The 19,706-nt window shown below is 44.8% G+C and overlaps 1 protein-coding gene and 1 pseudogene across 1 annotated transcript in view; both read right to left on the bottom strand.

The window, feature by feature from the left end:
- Positions 1-6,545: 6,545 nt before the first annotated feature.
- The window catches only part of SUPT16H (SPT16 homolog, facilitates chromatin remodeling subunit), a 32,771-nt gene continuing 19,610 nt past the window's right edge, over positions 6,546-19,706 (bottom strand). The window contains exons 20-26 of the mRNA XM_056527865.1: positions 19,197-19,309; positions 19,040-19,115; positions 18,739-18,908; positions 18,004-18,133; positions 9,251-9,380; positions 8,287-8,364; positions 6,546-7,761 (exon numbers count right to left, since the gene is read on the bottom strand). Of these exons, the coding sequence (XP_056383840.1) occupies positions 7,652-7,761; positions 8,287-8,364; positions 9,251-9,380; positions 18,004-18,133; positions 18,739-18,908; positions 19,040-19,115; positions 19,197-19,309 (807 nt within the window). The 3' untranslated portion in view covers positions 6,546-7,651. The remainder of the gene's footprint in view (positions 7,762-8,286; positions 8,365-9,250; positions 9,381-18,003; positions 18,134-18,738; positions 18,909-19,039; positions 19,116-19,196; positions 19,310-19,706) is intronic.
- On the bottom strand, positions 16,222-16,426 carry LOC130341516 (U2 spliceosomal RNA; annotated as a pseudogene).

Below are 19,706 nucleotides of genomic sequence, written 5' to 3'. Positions count from 1 at the left end.
AGACACCCTCCGCCTTGAGCTTTCCTGTTCCGGCAGGACGCTTAAGAGACCCATGTCTGAAGTCCCCCAGCAGTGACAGATTTAAGTGAAGACCTCTGGGTGAAGGGACCAAGCGCCCTGGTTGGTGGTGGAGCTACTCGAAGTCTGCTTCCTAATTGTCGATCCCAGAAATGTGAGCCGCCGATATGGCTGGAACATGAAGTCCCGCCCAAGAGAGGATCTTCAACACTTCTTTCGTGGCCGCCGAGCTGCAGGTGCCGCCTTGGCAATTGATGTATGCCACGGCCGTGGCGTTGTCCGTCTGGACCTGTACCGGAAGACCCCGCAGTAGGCGACTCTAGTGAAGACACAGGAAAATCGCACAGAGCTCCAGAACATTGATGGGGAGACCGGACTCTGACGTGGTCCAACGGCCTCGGACCACTTTGTCCCGAAAGACACCTCCCCAGCCGAGGAAACATGCCAATGGAGAGGTAGGAAGGAGCGACCCATCCGCAGGAGGAGACCAAAGCCAACAAAGAAGGGAGCGGCAAACTTTGAGGAGAACTCGGAGCCTGTGGTGAAGAGACAAGGGGGATTTGTCCCACTGAGAAAAAAAAATCGCCCACTGGAGAGGACGGTACCAAAACTGGCCATACAACTGGGGTAGTTTATGCAGCCAAATGCTTGTGTCCCAAATTATACATTGGCAAAACATAAGAACTTAGGAGGTGCATCTCCAAAAATACATGAGTACCATAAAAACAGCAGCTGATACACCTATCTCCAGAGATATGAGATCAACACACACAGAGGATCCTTTAAATCTGCAATTTTTGGGGCATTACACAATGTAAGCTTGGCCCTAGACGCGGGATCCTGAACAAAAAGCTTCTCAAAGAGCTTAAAGGAAAACTCATGTTTTGTCCCGGACTATCCACAGGTACCTGTGGATAGTGCGGGTGACCCTGAACATTTTGAGCCCTACCTTGCCTGGATCCGCTGCGCCGTTCACCCGTTATTGCCGTTTTCTGTACATTCAAATTAGCTGCTAACTGGCACGGGTGGGGTTACTGCCTTCAACTGGCACTGTGACGTAACCGCCGCCCAGCCCGCAGCACCGCTGGATAATGAATATTCATACATTGTCTTACACTCTCCGTCTCATCTCGGACGAGTCCTGGACGATACTGCGCATGCGCGGGATTTCCTACTATACTCGGAAGCGATCTTCAGCATTACTTCATTTGTCCGGAGCAGCGCTGGAGTAAGGGTGCAAGCGCAGAATCGTCCAGGACTCAGCCGAGATGAGACAGAGAGTGTAAGACAACGTATGAATATTCATTAGCCAGCGGAGCTGCGGGCTGGGCGGCGGTTACGTCACAGTGCCAGTTGAAGGCAGTAACCCCGCCCGTGCCAGTTAGCAGCTAATTTGAATATACCAAAAACCAGCTATAATGGGCGAATGGCGCAGCGGATCCGGGCAAGGTAGAGCCCAAAATGTTCAGCGTCACACACACTATCCACAGGTACCCGTGGATAGTGCGGGACAAAACATATGAGGCAGTTTTCCTTTAAAAAAAAAAAAAAGTCCAAAACGGCCTTAATGTAGGTTTCACCTTCACAGCATTTTTGTAAAATTAAAAAGTATTGAAAATCATTACCTGCAAGATTATATATATTTAAGTAGCCTTAATGATGGAGCTTTAGAGTAGATAGATTGTCACCAGATGGGATAGAAGTGGGGAGGAGATGAACAAATATAAGGCATAAAAAAAGCACAAATTCTTTTAGATTAAAAAAGGAGTTTTATGAATAATACTTACCTAAGGTTAAATAAATGAAAATTAACAGCCAGTCTTGAATGACAAGCATAGCTTAAAATCCCAGCTTAGCATTGAGTGATAGAACAATTGGCAGGCCGCAAGGCTTTTTTTTTTTTTGCTTTTTTTTAATAAGTCACATTTTAAAAAGAGGAATTGCACATAGTACGGGCATTTCCACATAATAATCTAAATGATCGCGCAGATTGTGCTGCGCAGGACTGATGTGATCTGTCTGCGCAGATGGGGACTCCTGACCAATGGGAGGAAGGAATATGCTAACCAATGGTAAGCGGCCACGTCATCAGCCAAGCTGTCCAATAGGCACGCATGTAAACCAAGAACATGTGCGCAAGCACTGTGACAGAATGCACAGCCCTTGGAATTTTCCCCATTAGTCTGCGCAGGATTTAAGGCGCAGAAGCGGAAATACTAGGTAACGTATTTCCGGAGCGGACCGCTAGCCAAGCGATTTGATTGGCGGGCAGCCCGTCAATCCAAAACAATAGAAGCTCAATGTATGCTGGGATTTTCTAACGTCATCATAATGAATGTAGTGAATTGGCTGTTGTGTGTCCACCAATGTGTATATAGAACATTATGAGCATGACGATATCCTGTTTGATGACATCACATATGGGAGGTTTTAAAACCCCATGCTCGACTCCTTCACACGCCATTTGCCCAAAAACCCTTGAGAAAGCCACCTTTAGGTGGTGAAACGTCAGGAGGGCGATGTGTACAGTATTTTAAATTACAATAAGTGTGGTCTCTCTCAATTTACACTGCAGACTGCAGCCACAATTCACCAATTTAATGGCATGTAGCTACATGCTTTATGATTCATTGTGCACATAGAGAGACTACCTATTAGGTTTTTAAATAATAGGCACAATAATAAAAGTTATGTTTTACTTTTTTCATTATTAGTGGATGGTAAACTTAGGGTACTAGTGACCACTGATGTGGTCAATTGTAAATAAAGTGTAAAACTGGGCGAAGGGAACTGCCTCGATTGGAAGCTACCATCTTGCCCAGAACAGACATGCAGGGCTGGACAGGAATGAGACCTGGCCACCGAAGCAAGCGAATCCCCAACAGCAGCTCCCGAAGCTTGTCCTCTGGAAGACTGAGGCGGGCCACCACCGTGTCGAAACTGATCCCAAGAAAATTCAGAGATTGAAACTGAGACAGCTTGGATTTTTTGCGGTTGATTATCCAACCGAAACGGGAAAGGGTCTGCAGAGTGATGTTGAGACTGACCCGGTTCTGCTCCAGGGAGTGCGCCTTGATGAGTAGGTTGTCCAGATAGGGGAGAACCGATAAACCCAGAGAGTGGAGGAGAGCCACCACTGCCGCTAGCGTCTTTGTGAAGACTCGGGGTGCAGTCGCCAGCCCAAAGTGCAGGGCAACAAACCGAAAATGACCCGCAGGAACCACGAACCTGAGAAAACGTTGGTGGGCCGGAAAGATAGGCATCCTGTATGTCCACAGAAGAGAGGAACTCCCCCGGATCCATGGAGGCGACCTCAGAGATTCCATCCGGAAATTCCGTAGCTGCACAACGGTTTAGGAGCTTCAAATCGAGAATGGGTTGGACAGTGCCGCCCTTCTTGAGAACTACGAAGAGATTGGAGTAGAACCCCGAAAAACAGTTCCTGCGGAGGGACCGTCGCGATCACTCCCTGGGACAAGAGGGTGTGAAGGGCCACCTGAAAAGCTGCAGCAAGAGCGGGAGAACGAGGGGGCGGGACCGGAAAAAACGATCATGGGGAATAGAAGAGTATTCTATTCGATAGCTCTGGGACACGACCTCCCGAACCCAAGCATCCTGGTCATGCGCCAGCCAAACGTCCCGAAAGAGGGACAGGAGAAGAGACTGATGGGGGCACACCCTCAGGCAGTCGGAGGCTTGCAAGTCCCAGATTTGGAAGAGGGGCGGTTGGAACTGGGCCGATTTCCAGGAAGGGCGAGACTTGAAAGATGGCACCCTCCTATCCTGTGAGGCCGCCGTTTTGTCCGGGCGGTCCGATAAACGAAAGGAACAAAGGGAAGAAGCCTTCCACCGCAAGCCCGAGTAGCGCAGACAATTTTGGGGCGAGAGGGAACTTATGCCCCCAGTAGCCTCAGAGATTATCTCATCTAGGAGCTTGCCAAAGAGACGAGACCCCAGGAAAGGGAGTTCAGTAAGGGAACGCTTAGAGGCCTCATCGGCATTCCAAGCCTTAAGCCACATGGAGCGCTGAAGAGCCACTAGATTGCCCAAGGCAAAGGCAGCGCAGCGAGCAGACTCTAAGGAGGCCGAGCAGAGGTAGCCCCCTGCATTAACAATTTGCTGAGCTAGATCTGCCAAATCAACGGGGGAGGCACCTGCTAAAATCTTCTGGCACAATTGACCGGCCCAAACCGAGGGGGCTTTGAATACATAAGTAGAGGCAAAAGCTGGTGCCAAAGTTGAGTCTGCCGCTTCAAAGGCAAATTTTGCCAAATTTTCTATGCACTTATCTGAGGGATCCTTAAAAGGAGCCAGCTGCAGGGTAGTGGATTTAGACAGCCGCAATACAGGAGGGACCACCGTAGGAGGCGAAGACAACTTTGTAACCAGGTCCTGAGGGAAGGGAAAGAGAGCCCGAAGCTTCTTAGTCCCATGGAAGTGCTTATCAGGATGCTTCCAGGCCGCCTCTAGCAGCTCGTCAAATTCAGTGTGTGGGCTGAAAACTTGAAGTGCCTGACAAGTGCGGCGAAAGGACACTTCAGGGACCGCGCCTGAAGTTCCTGGGTCCTGTAGGTGGAAGGTGTCCCTGACTGCCGACACTAGACTGTCCACCAAATATGACATACGGGAAGTCTCTTCAGGGTCAGGGAGGAACCGAATCAGAGTCCACAAGCTCCCCTGGGGACCGGGAGTGCACTGTAGGAGTCCTAGAACGGGTGGAGGTGGACTAGGAGAGGGAGGGCGGAGACCGGGAGCGGACATTGGGTGACCGGTTGCGGCAGCGCCTGGAGGGGGTAGATATGGAGCAGTGGCATGAGGGCCCCACATATTCGGATTCAGGGGATGATTCAGGAGAGGTGACCAAGCTAACCCGTAGAGAATGGCGGGAGTGGGGATAAACAAACAGTCTCCTCCCTGGGAGACAAACTCAAGGAGGATCGCCGCAAAGCGGAAACCACCTCCTGGGAGACCCTGGCCAAGTCGGAGATTGTCTGAGAAAAGGAGTAAACCCACTGAGGAGCAGGATCAGACCTCTCGCAGTCTGGTGGGTCATCCTGAACAGTAGTCTGGGGAGGAATGGGCCGCAAGCATGCACTGGGCGGGCAGGTAGGCTCAGTCGTCCCGCCTGGCATTTTGGTTTTACAATTCACAGGGGATAGGAGATGGCGCCCCTGCAACCTCGCTCCTTTCCTTTAGGATGATCGGGGCCTGTCTGACAGCATCGATCATCCCTATTTTCCAGGCTATCTGGTCATCAGAGACCCAATAAGCCCGGAATCGCCAATCTGTATTGGGACCCCCCCCCCCCCCCCCCCCCCCAAGGCATTTGCACGGGATGCCTGCTGAATGGTTTCTGCAGGCATCCCGTTCCAATCCCCGTCCGGCTAGTGGCTGGGATCGAAATTCCCAGGGGCGTACAGGTACGTCATTGGTCCTTAAGTACCAGGACGCAAGGGCGTATCCATAGGCCCGTGGTCCCCAACAAGGTTAAAAGGAATTGATGGAGAATCCAACCATATATGATAGAAGCTGCAGTTAACTCTTCCTAGCTCCATTTGTAATGGTTGGAAATATTCCTTGTGCCACCAAGGTCTGGCACTGACAAATTCTTTGTCTCTGAACCGCAACACTTTGGAGTTTCTGTGGCTGGGGATGGTGTTGAATTGCCTTATGTAGTACAGATGTGTTAACAACCCCCTGCACTATTATGTAAGTAGCTGGCTTCGTACATGACAGTGCGCTTAACCTATCACTGGCAGAGGCGGAACATCACTGCAGCCGGTGATAGGCTGACTGCTCTCAGACGTTCCCGTCCCCAGGAAGCAGGTGAGGTAGATACCGAAGGTGAGTTAAAGTTTATTTTGTTTATCTTTTGCCGCCCGGCATAGGGATACAGCGTACAGTAGAGTTCCAGGGCCGGCGGCCCACCACAGACAGGAATACGAGGAGGGCAGTGCTTTGCGTGTGACATGTGATCAGTTACCCGATGGGGTAAGCGCAGCGCTGGTAATTAATTGGGGGGGGGGGGGGGGGGGGGAGAGAACAGCGCTCGCAGGTCACATATGATTAGTTCCCCGATCTGAGGACCACGCAGTGCTGATAATTTATTCCCGAGGGGCCCAACCGGTATTGCGGTATGGGAAACATTCATATCGTGCAGGGCAAAAATTTCGGTATTCGATATGAACCGTTACACCGCCCAGCACTACTTACCGTTACAAAATACCTTACAACACTGTAGTCAGGTATTGCTCTATTCCCCATGTTCTTCTAGTGACTCTGTAGGTTAGAAGGAAAGTCAGACTATGCACAATGGAGTACTAAAAACCCTATAGGAGCAATTGGACACAATTTAGAGAATTATTAAACAGTTTTACCCTCTATGCAACTAGAAAATAGCGGTCATTTGGAAAAGAGTGAAATAAACCACTATAGATAATGAAATCAATGGTTGATACATCAATTTTAAATAAAATAACTGCTGTAAAGAATGCAGTCCACTAAACAAACAATTTTCCACTGACAAATCTACAAAAGCAACCAAACAGGTTTGATCTTTATTTTCTCTTGTATTTTTATTTGACACTATTCTACTAGCTCCCACTGGTGAAAACTTCACAATTACTGTAAATAATGAGAAAGGGGTTCAGATCAATGGCCAAGGCTATTCTGTAATGAAAGCACAAAACCACACACAAAAGGTGGCATTGTATCCCTGAGGAATTTCATTTTATTGTTTCTAACAGGACTGATCAATCCAGGTGTCATTTACAAGTGCTGCTCAATAATCTTGAGTGTTCAGTAAAAATTGTCTTAAGTCTGACACAGAATCTCAAAAAAAAAAAATTAGCAAACTGGGAAAAAGGTACAAAAAAGTTTTTTGTCTTTTATTTGTTTACACGTCTCCAAGGTCTGAAAAACACCATTTACACCTCACTGCTAGAGAAAAACAAAGGCAATGAAAAAGGAAAATCCAAGAGAAAAAAGTAAAAAAAAGAAAAAAAAACACACCTTTATGGTGCCTGAAGTCACAAGAGACAAGCAGCGAGGAGACTGATGGACAGACTCCTGACACTTTGAACAAAATAACATATAGCAAATAAAAAAGTAACCTTTTACAAGAATTCCTAGGAGAGCAGCACAAGAAATATGAAAACGGCAAGCTAGAAGGTGAGGCAAGGGACTTGGTCAAGTGCACATAGGGATACAGGCAAGCCACCCAGCTCTGTAGACTGGCAGTGCCACTTTAACCACTTAACTGTGGTTCATGAAATAATGGAATAGTTTATAGATACAATGAGAATGTCTTTCAGAAGAAAAAAAATGGAGTATTTTTATAGGTTGTGAAAATTCACTATGGATTTAATTTTGTGAACAGTCCAGTTAAGAGGACATAATAAAATAATGCCATATTGGTCCATTTAACCATCACATAGCATCCCAGCAGTCTGTAGCAGCAAAAGCACGGTGACACACCTCAGACTCATAGGGCAAGTGAAGGAAAGGTAAGAAATTCTGAATTGTGGGAACAGACATAATAAGGAGGAATGAGGCAAAAGATGGGTCATGGGTTTTACTTCGAAAGTACGGGGACAGGAACAAAGGAAGTTGGAAAAAGGAGGTCACATTAGCGCTACTTCCTCCTCTTCTTTGATGGGGTGGGTGCATGACTATGACCATGACCCTTCCTCTTCTTAGTACTACTTTGTTCCTCCTCTTCCTCATAACGACTTTCCCGGTCAGCTGTTGAGACAAGGAGTAAACAGTCATATGAACACACACATGCAAATCACTAATTTTTCATAAACGGGTACTCTGGTGGGAAAAAAAAATCCTAATCAACTGCTGGCAGAAAGTTAAACAGATTTGTAAATTACTACTATATAAAAATCTGAATCCTTCCAGTACTTATCAGCTGCTGTACACTACAGAGGAAGTTGTGTAGTTCTTTTCAGTCTGACAACAGTGCTCTCTGCTGACACCTCTGTCTGTGTCAGAGGTGTCAGCAGAGAGCACTGTGGTCAGACTGAAAAGAACAACTCAACTTCCTCTGTAGTATACAGCAGCTGATAAGTACTGGAAGGATCAATATTTTTAAATATTAGTAATTTACAAATCTGTTTAACTTTTTGGCACCAGTTGATTAGAAAAAATTTTTTTCCACTGGAGTACTCCTTTAACTTTGTACACCAAAACACATTTCCTTAAAATTTGTAAAAGAAAATTTCACAATACCAAAGAATAATCTCTCAAAAACATAACACTCACCTTTCCTAGCTTCTTCTTCTAATTCGTCCCAGTCTTTACCACTCTCCTCATCGCTGCCTAGAGAATCTTCACTGTACACTTTAAATAGAAAGAAAAGTTTTATTATCCACATCACTACAGACATTAAGAATTTATTCCCCTAACCCTTGTTTAGTGTCCAGAGCAACTTTTACTTGACTGCTTCAAAGACTATAAACCCCTATGATAATACCCAGGTAACCCTAAGCAATACCAACCTATTACACCAGAAGAATGATTATAATTACACAAGATTGTCCAAAATCATATTTATTGAATATCAATACATACAAGACAATGGGAAAAAAAAACCTAAACCAATAATCCCAAAAAGGTACACCACATAAACATCAGGCAAAATAGGGTAAAACAATACAAAACAATTACAAAATAGTATCATGATCTGTTACCTGGGGAAGACATCCTGCCCAAGACCATGTGGGGACCTCTGTACAACATCTGGACGTACGTTTTGTTGACCACCACTTTGTCAGGACTTTTGTTCTCCAAACGTACATGAAGGTGTTGTACAGAGGTCCCCACATTGTCTTGGGCAGGAGGTCTATCTCAGGTACTATTACTATTTTGTAATTGTCTTACTTTATTTAGCCTATTTGATAAAACTCTAATGGCATACTTGTGTATGTAAAAGGAGGATGGGAACAGTGCAATAGAAGTGCAAAGAATGGTGTGATTATTAAGGGAAATATATCATGTAAGGATTGTTGGTATGAATGTGGTCTTGAGGTATTCAAGCCTTCCCATAATTACATTTGTTTAGGGGATTTTCGTCCTTTTCTACCATTAATCAATATTTAATATTTTTAATAGTTTGTGTAATTTTTTTTATTTTATTATGGGTAACATTCTTTTGGTGAATATATTCAAAGAATGTGAGCCGACTTGACCAGTCCAGATTCAAAGTACATTTATTCCCAATATATACCTGATTCTTCAGTTTCATCAGAATAATCCTCATCACTGTCTTCTTCCTCCTCCTCATATTCATCCTCAGAGGGGTTGAATGTCTCATCTTCTACTTCAGACTCTGAACCTTCAGCTCCTGCTTCACTGCCCTAAGGGGGAAAAAATAAAATAAACCCATGTACAACCACAATAAAAAAAAATGAAAATGATGAAAAACTTTTGTAAAACCAATCACCTAATAGCGATTACAAACAACTTGTCATTCTGGAAGCACAGTGTCAAGATAAAAGGAAATTTTTTTACTCACTAAAATCTCTCTCGTAGCCTTCATTGAGGGACATCGGAGACCATGGGTATTATGCTGCTGCCACTAGGAGGCGGACACTAGGCAAAAAAAAAAAAGAAGTCGGCTCCTCCCAGAAGGATATACCCGCCCACAAGCACAAAGCAGTAGGAGAAGCCAAACAACAAGGAGATAAGTCCGAAGGGGTGAGCCAGGACCCAAAAGGGAGGAATTGTGCAGAGACTGGGGTCCGACAACTGACTAAAAACAGAAATAAATGGCCGTCCCGGATACGACCTGGTAGGAGCGGAAACCACCTACCAAGAAAAGACATAAGACGCAGGACCGGCGGGGCCTGGCCAAAATGAGGAAGAGAAAGCGACAAGAGAACCCAAATCAGAGATTCTTTTAACCCCTTAAGGACGCAGAGTTTTTCCGTTTTTGCATTTTCATTGTTTCCTCATGAGCTTCTAAAAAATAACGCTTTCAATTTTGCACATAAAATTCCATATGATGGCTTATTTTTTGCGCCACCAATTCGACTTTGTAGAAAGAATCAATCACAGCACAGCACTCACCCTTCCAGTGATTTATTTCAGATCCGTGAACAATCCATATGGTGATCCAGGTAAAGTGGGGTTCGTGGGGAGGACAGGAAAGAGCTCCGAGGAGCCCTTGTGGCAACGTTTTGCGGCAAAAACCACTTGGTCACGCCTTACAGACCAGTGTGTACAGCCAGGTAATATCCTCTTACCTGGCCGTGTCAGAACTGCGCCACGATGACTGACAGCTACAACTACCAATCAGGGGCTGATGATGCGCTCCTGATTGTCATCCCGTCTATGCTGGAGGAGAGCGAGTGCCACCGTGGGCTACATTGTATGTGCCTCCAGCTGTTCGTCTTAGCGAACCATGAAAAGCGCTTCTGGGGTGCCCTTATGAGCGGTGATAGGAACCGTCAATGTCGGGAAGCAACAGCATATCGGGGAATAAAAAGATTGCCACAGTGGGCATAGGTATGTGTCCCTCCAGCTGTTGCAAATGAAGAACTCCCAGCGCTCATCAGACGAGGGGGAAATTTGTAGGGTAGTCAAGGATGGGGTGCATATAAAAAAAAAACATTCAAATTAGCAAAAATACTAATTTAACAATACTTTACACTCCCACCTGCAAAAGAAAAAGAAAGGAAGGGTAGACAGATAAGCAAAAAAAAAACTTTACATATCAAAAGCAAATTAAGTAACCGAGTTCTGGTTAGAGAAAAACATAGAGTTCATTTCTTTCATTAAAACCCGCTGGGCTGACCGCATTCAACTTGGAGATCCATTTGGCTTCCCTTTGCAGTAATGTAGTTTTTTTTTTTTTTTCCCCCAGGTTCTGCTGCTTTTATTTTCTCCAAACCGAAAAAAGAAAGGACAGAAGGGTCGCCATCATGATGCTCTCTAACATGACTTGAGATTCTAGGTACTCCAGTGCCCAATCTGGTAAGTCTAAAATGTTCTCTGAATCTGATGAACATACATTCGGTGGTAGAACCGATGTAGAACATTTGGCATGGACATTTTATACAATAAGTTACGTGATCACTTCGACAGGGGATGAAGTCCTTTACATAGACTTCACACCCTCCGATTTGATAGTTCTTCCCTGGGAGAAGAAATTTGCAGAAGGAGCATGTCCCACATCTATGGTTACCGACAGGGTTCGACCCATTCAACCAGGTGTTTCTGGATTCTTGACGTGATCTGTAAGTGCTGCGCACTAGGACATCTTTAATTGTTGTGGTCTTTCGATATGCCACTACTGGTTTATTAATTGCTATTTCTCTTAGACTTGGGTCTTCATCGATTAGATGCCAGTGTCTGAAAATTGCCCATCTGATTTCGCTGGCCATGGGGCTGTATTTAAAAGAAAAAGCAAACTTTCTGTTTTGTTCATTTTTTTCTTGTTTTGGAAATACTTGTGAAAGAGGTTCTGTCGACATTTTTTGTTCTCTCTAGAGCCATGTCCAGGGCTTTTTTAGGGTAGCCCCTCCCGATTAGGTGAGACTTTAAAATGTCCGCTTGTGTAAGGAAATCCTGTTTGCTGTTGATCCTTCGCAGACGTAGGAATTGACTGTAGGGGACCGCTTCTTTAGTATGTGACGGATGGCAGGAGTCATAATGTAGGTAAAGCAGGGGGGCAGAGGGTTTTCTATAGCCTTTTGTGGTTACTGACCCACTTTGCAGGGACACCACTACGTCCAAAAAGGGAAGTTCTGTTTCACTAAAAACTGAAGTGAACATATTCATTTGATTATGCTCGTTGAGATATGCAACAAGCTGCTTGAAATCTCCTTCAGAACCATGCCATATTATAAAGACGTCGTCCACAAATCTTTTATACATTTTTAGATGTCTCAGGAAGGTATTCCCCCTAGTAAATCATTTTTGCTTCTAAAAAAGCCAGAAATATGTTGTCAAATGTACAGGAGACTGGTGTCCCCATTGCTGTCCCTGTGCACTGTTTATACCAAAGTCCATCAAATTGAAAAAATATTTTTTTAGAATGAAACTCAGAGCCTCTAACGAAATCAATAACTTGTTCTGTTTTGCCATCTGCAGTTAGGAACTCTTTTATAGTAGTTGTTCCAAAGACTTGTGTAATTCGGGTGAAAAGTGACTACACATCTATGGAGGTTATTCTGTCATCGGGGTCAAAGGTAATGTGCTGTAGTTCTTCAAGGAACATATTCGTATCTTTTAAATAAGACGGTGTGTCTATCAAAATGGGATGGAGGATCCAATCCACATATTGGGAAAGAAATTCAGTTGCCCAACCATTTCCTGACGTAATAGGATGCCCTGGGGGGGTCCTTACTGTCTTTATGTATTTTGGGTAAGTAGTACCACTGTGGTTTAGATACATGTTCTGGAAAAAGTTTTTCAGCTGTCTTTTTAGATAGGGTGCTTACTTCTACCTGCTTCCTCAGGAAGGTTTGTAGGTTTTTTAGAACTCTTGGAGTGGGGTCCTCTTTCACCTTCTGATAGGTGCGTAAGTCGTTAAGGTGCCTCTTTCTCGTATTGGTCCCTTTAGAGTATAACTGTATTATTACCTTTATCAGCTTTTTTTATGACGATGTCCGGCCTGTTTTTTAGCCATGCCAGTGCTTTCTTTTCTTTCTGTGTTAGGTTGGCTGTGGCTGCCGGATAAATGAGAACTTTTACATCTCTTGTGACTGCAGAGGCAAAAAGGTCAATAGACCCTCCAGGTTGGAGTGGAGGAGAAAAGGTGGATTTATTACCTCCTTTAAAGTCCTGGAAGTCGGGTGGTATCTCTTCCTGATCTATTTGTGGGTCTGTAAGGCTTAGGAGAAGTTGAAAGTCCTTAGTGTCCTGTGGGGATGACGCAAAGTGGCTACTGAAACCAAGCCTGCCAAGCACTGCAGGAATCTCCCCTTTTTTTGTTTCTTCTATAGTTGCTTTATTAGCAAAGAATTTGGTTAGATTCATTCTACGGATTCCCTTGTATAGATCAATTTCAAAATCTGTCCAATCAAAATTCTCTGATAAACAAAAATTAAGTCCTTTTCCTAAAACTGAAATACATTCCTCATTTAGTGGAATTCCAGACAGATTCACTACTATGTTGTCTTTTGTTGTTCGTCCCCTTTCCACGTCACTTTCTTCCGTTTTGCTCCTTGTTTTATTTGCGTTTCTATGTCGTCATCCTCTTCGGGTCCTACTTCTAAAGGGGAGGCTGCGCTGTTTTTTTGTTGTTCTTGTTTTTTTCCACTACTCCTGGTTACTGGAGCTGTGGTGGTATTTATATTTTTATTGTCGCTTTTTTATGTGTGTTTGTGTTTTTGTGTTCTTTTCTTCAGATGAACTCGAGTCGGACTCTGTGGTCCAATAGTCCTTGCTTGTTTTCTCCTTGTATGTCTTTTTATTTTGTATCTTATTAGGTTTTGGTAGTGTTCTCCAGGAAAAAAAACTTTATTTTCAAAATCCAGGCGATCCCTTATAAATTTGTCTCTTTGGTGCAGTGACATTCATTTTACCAAACAATCCACAGCGATACGGAAAAAAAAATTCATTGTGCGACAAAATTTTAAAAAAAAATGCCATTTTGTAACTTTCGGGGGCTTTCGTTTCTACGCAGTGAATTGTTCGGTAAAAATGACACCTTATCTTTATTCTGTAGGTCCATACGGTTAAAATGATACCCTACTTATATAGGTTTGATTTTGTCGTACTTCTTAAAAAAAATTCATCTTCTGACCCCAATAACTTATTTTTCCTCGTATAGGCCAGTATGAGAGCTAATTTCTTGCGCCGTGATCTGGCTTTTAACTGTACCATTTTTGTATTGATCGCTTTTTATTCATTTTTTCACGGTATAAAAAGTGACCAAAAATAAGCTATTTTGGACTGATGAATTTTTTTTGCGCGTATGCCATTGACCGTGCGGTTTAATTAACAATATATTTTTATAATTCGGACATTTTCGCACGTGGCAATACTACATGTTTATTTAAACTTTTTTTTTTATGGGAAAAGGGGGGTGATTCACACTTTTATTAGGGAAGGGGTTAAATGACCTTTATTAACTTTGTTTGCAGTGTTATAGCTCCCATAGGGGGCTATAACACTGCACACACTGATCTTTTACACTGATCCCTGCAAAACCAAAGCTTTTCATGGATCAGTGTTATAGGCGGTCGATTGTTCAAATCTGTGTCTCAGGCTTGGAGCAATCAAACGCAGATCGGACGCGACGGAGCAAGGTAAGGGGACCTTCGCTCGTCTGCTAGCTGATCGGGACCTCGCGCAGCTTTCACTTTCATGTTAGACGCGGCGATCAACTTTAGCCCAGGGTCCCGGCTATCATTAGCCGCCGTGACAGAACCGATATGACGCGGGGTCACGGCCTGACCCCGATTTAAATACCGGGACCAGGCGTAGGGCGTACAGGTACGCCCTACGTTCTTAAGAGGTTAAGCAAGAGAACGTGGCGAGAAAACGCCAGCTCCTAGGATAGAAACGAGCCAGAAGGCACGAATAGAGAACACAAACAGTCTCCGGAATGTAACAGCGGAGGGGGTCAGGATAGGAACCCCGCTAGGCTACAGACAACATAGGGAAACCACCCCCCAGAGACAGCCACCTGGCAGACAGTACTATGCAAAAAGGTGCTGAAAAGGCAGAATATCGAGGGAGGGGGTTATGAACGAGTCTGGGACATCCAAGGAAGGAGTGATAGACCCTACAGGGGAATGAAGAAGCAAGAGCTACCCCGAAGGAGAGTGCCAACTGAGGGATAGGGTAACCAGATTAGGAATCACATCAGGAAAAAAGAAAGGGGGGGGGGAGGTCGCAAGGTGGGAACCACCCTAGCAGTGCCAAGAAGACAGACAACAGCTGTTACTATGCCAAATCCCACAGCACTTCGCCAATGGAGAGTTGGACGAATGGGAGAGGAAGAATAGGAACCAAGACATAAACCAACTGCTGCAAGAGCACAAACAGGAACCGTACAAGACTTGCAGAACTCCCTGAAATTGAGCACGTAATGGAAGAATCAGCGGGAGCAGAAGGCTCACAAGCTCTCATTACGTCCACTCACACCTATAGTGGGGTACCGGAACTGTAGCAGTGGATAGGGCAAACGTCACGCACTCCATGGGAGTCTTAGAGGCTCCATTGTACATCGGCCAAGTCCCACTCACAGGGGAGTGCCGGAACTGCAAATGTGGTAGACATCGCTCTCTCCATGGGCAAGGTAGAGGGTCCATATCATATCAGTCCACTCACTCTTATAATGGAGTATCAGAACTGCAGCCACGGATGCAGCAAACATCACGTACTCCGTGGGAGGTGGAGGGGGTCGGCCAACTCCCATTCACAGGGGAGTGCCGGAACTGCAGCGGTGGATGTGGTAGACATCACCCTCTCCATGGGAATAGTAGAGGGTCCATAACATATCGGTCCACTTACTCTTATAGTGGAGTACCGGAACTGCAGCCGCGGATGCGGCAAATATCAGACGCGGAGAGGGTCCATTGTACATCGGCCAAACTCTCACTCACAGTGGAGTGCCGGAACTGCAGTTGCTGCAGATGACATGCTAACCATGTGCGCCGTAGAGAGTCCATTTGACACCGGAATAGCCCCATTGAAGCTGCAGAGTCCTCTGCACATGCCAGGGCACCCATTTCAGCCACCTGGCACAGGTGGTGAGGTAACAGGACTTTAGCCATGGCAGACTTGGTATGGGTGACTGGGGGGTGATAACAGGCAGGGTGCCGCCGGGTTACCTGGTAAGCCCCAAGGGACTGTAGGGGTATAGTGGCGAGCCACGCTGATGAGCGTCTCGAAGTCTGGACCTCTGTCAAAAAAAAACTCCATACCCCAGTAAAACGACCAACAGGTCGCCACAGAAAACGGGCCGAGGTCCGAAATAACTCAGAAAACAGAGGCTATGTGAAGCAAACAAGCGGGCCAATGGAAAATGCAAAGTTTTTAAGGGGACAGGCAGGATTTATCCCAGTGCTGTCAGAGACAACCCACTGCTGTAGGTCAGTGAAGAAGAAAGTCAAGGTGAATTGGTGCACTGAACCTGCAGATACTGCTACTGTATATCAGGGTGACAGAAGAAAGTTCTGCAAGCAGCCTCTGTTCTCAAATATCCCTTTAACACATGGTCCCCAGATTAGGGACGTATCAGAAAAATGGTGCATGTCCCCGAAGATATTTCCATCCCGGGTCAATGCCCAAAGCGCCAGAAGTAAGCTTCCAAATCGGCCCCAGGTCTCAAAAATCCATTTAATATATGGTCCCCAGGTAGGGGGCATATCATAAATGGGAACATCAGAAATTAAAATGATGAGCACAGATACTACACTTAATTGTACCCAAAAAAATTTAAAAAAATAAAAACACGAGAAGTGATAGGAAGGCTCTCAAGGCCTGGGAGAGCATACTAGGAAGCAGGGGATCTGAGGCAAATACTCCAGACTACAAAATTGACAGGAGTCTGATAAATGGCCAAAGAAAAACTATGCAGCTGCAATAAGCACTTTTGGCCACTAGGTGGGGGCCTAACACAGGAGAGAGAAAAGTTCTGAACAATTAGCCATTCAGCCACTGGAGAGCGCTGAGCACCCATGAGAATTTTTTATTATTTTTTTTTTTTTTTTTTTTTTTATAAAAAAGAAGCAGCACCGCCCGATCAGTGCGGAAGAAAAGCGTGCTGTACGCATCCCCCCCCACCACCAAGGAAGAAGGGGTACGTGTTAACCCCTGGCACGCCTGTCCGAGAGAAAGACCGTAACGGCGCCGCAGACGTGGGCAGATAGTAAAAGCCCAGGGGCTGCGGAATGGGTGAAAAACAGGGGGCTGGCCACAAACATACAGGGGCTGAAAATGAAAGTAAAACTGCCGCCCGAAGATTTCCCCGCTGCCAGCTGGCTAAGCTGAGGCAAGGCGGGAGCAGAAGTGCGGAGTCTGTCGTGTGCAGGTTCCGCAGGAAAAGGTGCTGGACTGTATACAATGGAGGAGAAACCTACTCCTGGCAGGCACCCAGGTAACAAGGCTAGCGGCAGCCGTACAGGGAAGAGAGAGTCTCGTAGAAAGAACCCATAGACCATGAAGTGCCTGGACCACCACCGCCATAATGGTGACTAGAAGGAGCTGTATCCCAGTAAGGGGACCCCCTCTAGAGGGGGCTCAACTCTCAAAAAGGGAGACCCTAGGGAGATAGAGGAAAGGGGGGGGGGGGGGAATGTACATACTCACCCTGACTCCATCTATTTATAGTCACCCAGCTTATGGCCACACTGCATCTCGCCAAGCTGCCATAGCGAGGAGGGCAGGGGCAAGTAGGGGACCCGGACCCAGGGTATGCCCCCAGGTGCTGGCGATAAGGGGGTTAGCAGCCCATACTCTATGCACAGAGCCCCTTTGTCGCATGTGGCAGATCAGGTAGCGCCATGCTCCTGTCTCCAGACCTGTCTGCCTCCTACTGACACTAAGCTAAAACATATTAGCTCCGTGCCTGTGTATATCCTGCTGTGAGGAACAGACTTTTTTTTTCCTAGTGTCAGCAGCATAATACCCATGGTCTCCTGTGTCCCCCAATGAAGCGACCGAGAAATTATGACATTAAGTCATTCATGCTAACCAATAAAAAATAAAATAAATCCACATCTGATTTTATTTAGTATCCGTAACACATGCTGGGGTCACATAAAAGCTCCCTACAGCGACCAGCAAAATTACCCAAATTTTCTAGCATGTGCACAACTTAAAGGGGAACTCTGTGCTGCTCAGTGTTTGGAACAAACTGGGAGGGGCCCATAGACTTGCATTGAGGGGGCAGGGCTATGACATCACTTGCTGCAGGCGCCGGCTCCAGCGGTCGGAACAGTTTGTTGCAAACGCTGAGCAGCGGAGTACCCCTTTAATGTTTGTTGGTTTCAAGATAAATTGAGTTGCATTATTCACTCTCACCTCTCCTTCAGGTTCAAGGAAAGACCAGCCACCCTGCTCAAAGAAACCTTCAGGATCATCCACAATGGTTTTCATAATTTTAGTCCAGTTCAGGGACTGAACTCCCTCTGTGTACTTAATATCACAGGAGCTTTGTAAGAAAAAAAAAGTGGAAAAATTAGTGCAATTGTCTAAACATCACTTTGTACTGGTAACACATTTATAGACCAAGAGGAGCCAAAAGGCTACATACACGCAAAAAAAGAACCAAGCAGTTTGGTGTAGCTATATTCGTCCAGTAACGCAGATGCTTGATCATAAAATGAGCTGCAGAATCTTTTAATACAGTTTTTTATTGGACTAACTATCTTGTAAACAAGATAAAGGGATGACTCCCAAAATCGATGATTTTGCTATGATTTTGCATCTGTGTAAAAATAAGCAAATAAACATGAAGGCCAAGATTTATCAAACTGTGTGAGAAAAAAATAGAGTGATTTTCCCACAGCAACCAATCACAGCTCAGCTAATGAGCTCTTGTAAAGTGAAAGCTGAGCTGTGATTGGTTGCTGTGGAAAAAAAAAATATCACAATTTTTCTCTCTCACACAGTTTGATAAGTCTGGGCCAATGATTCTATATTAACCTCAGAATGGGTTTCAACAAAAATAAAAATTATGAAAGTAATAGATGGTCTTTACATAAACCCTTTCGTTTTCACGGGTGTCAGATTTCACAGATCAGCAGCAGTACTCACTTTAACCACTCTTTGATTGGGTCAAGGGATGCCACGGGAATAGCATTGATCATAGTGACCTTCTTATTGTAGTCCTTGTAGACTATGACCATATCAAAGTTCTTTAGGTGAAACTGGACTCTTTCAAAGTGTACAAGCTCAACCTCATCTAATGTCACAACAAATGGTGGCTGGGAAACAAAAAAACAATGAATTATTTAAGACCACGGCTAGGAAAATTTCAGATTTAGATGTCATTCCAACCATGAGCAGAAAACTGAGTAGTATACAGTCCCTTACTGAAAAATAAGTGAACACTTACCCATTCTGTTGTGTTTACCAGAGCACTGCTTGTTGGTTGCAAAAGACATGTACTTCTGTATGGGGCTCCATTGAACCTAGAACACATTAAATACATGTCAGCACATCTACAAAACTACAACAAGATTGAACTCAACACATGGTTAATTAAATTTTACCCCAGGTCTCTGAATGGAACCTCGAACTCCAGATCCTCCTTTGTTAAAGATTCCACCTTCTCAATAAAGTTTTTGAAGGCTGTTTTCAGTTTGTGCCTCATCTCTCTTTCCAGCTATTACCATGCAAGATAAAAATGAATGTTTCATTTTACTATATAAAAGGGACTTTGTAAATTTTCCCACATTTTTATTACAATATCTTTAAACAGTATAGGGGAAATTCATCAAAACCTGTCCTGAGGAAAAGTTGCAACCAGATTGATTCTCTCATTTTTGAAAAGGCCTCTGCAAAATGAAAGAAGCGATCCGATTGGTTTCTATGGGCGGCTCAGCAACTTTTCCTCTGGACAGGTTTTGATAAATCTCCCTCTATATGAAGATAAAAGGAAACCGCTATGAAATGTGTTTCCTAGATATTTTTTTCCAATTACAGCCAGATAATAAAATTAATCTGTTTCTCTTTCTGATTGTATAACTTTTTATATCGTTTTTGCACATCCTGAGCTGTTC

The sequence above is a fragment of the Hyla sarda genome, chromosome 1, assembly GCF_029499605.1.
Source record: "Hyla sarda isolate aHylSar1 chromosome 1, aHylSar1.hap1, whole genome shotgun sequence".
Lineage (NCBI taxonomy): Eukaryota > Metazoa > Chordata > Amphibia > Anura > Hylidae > Hyla > Hyla sarda.
This window is presented reverse-complemented; position numbering and strand designations above follow the sequence as displayed.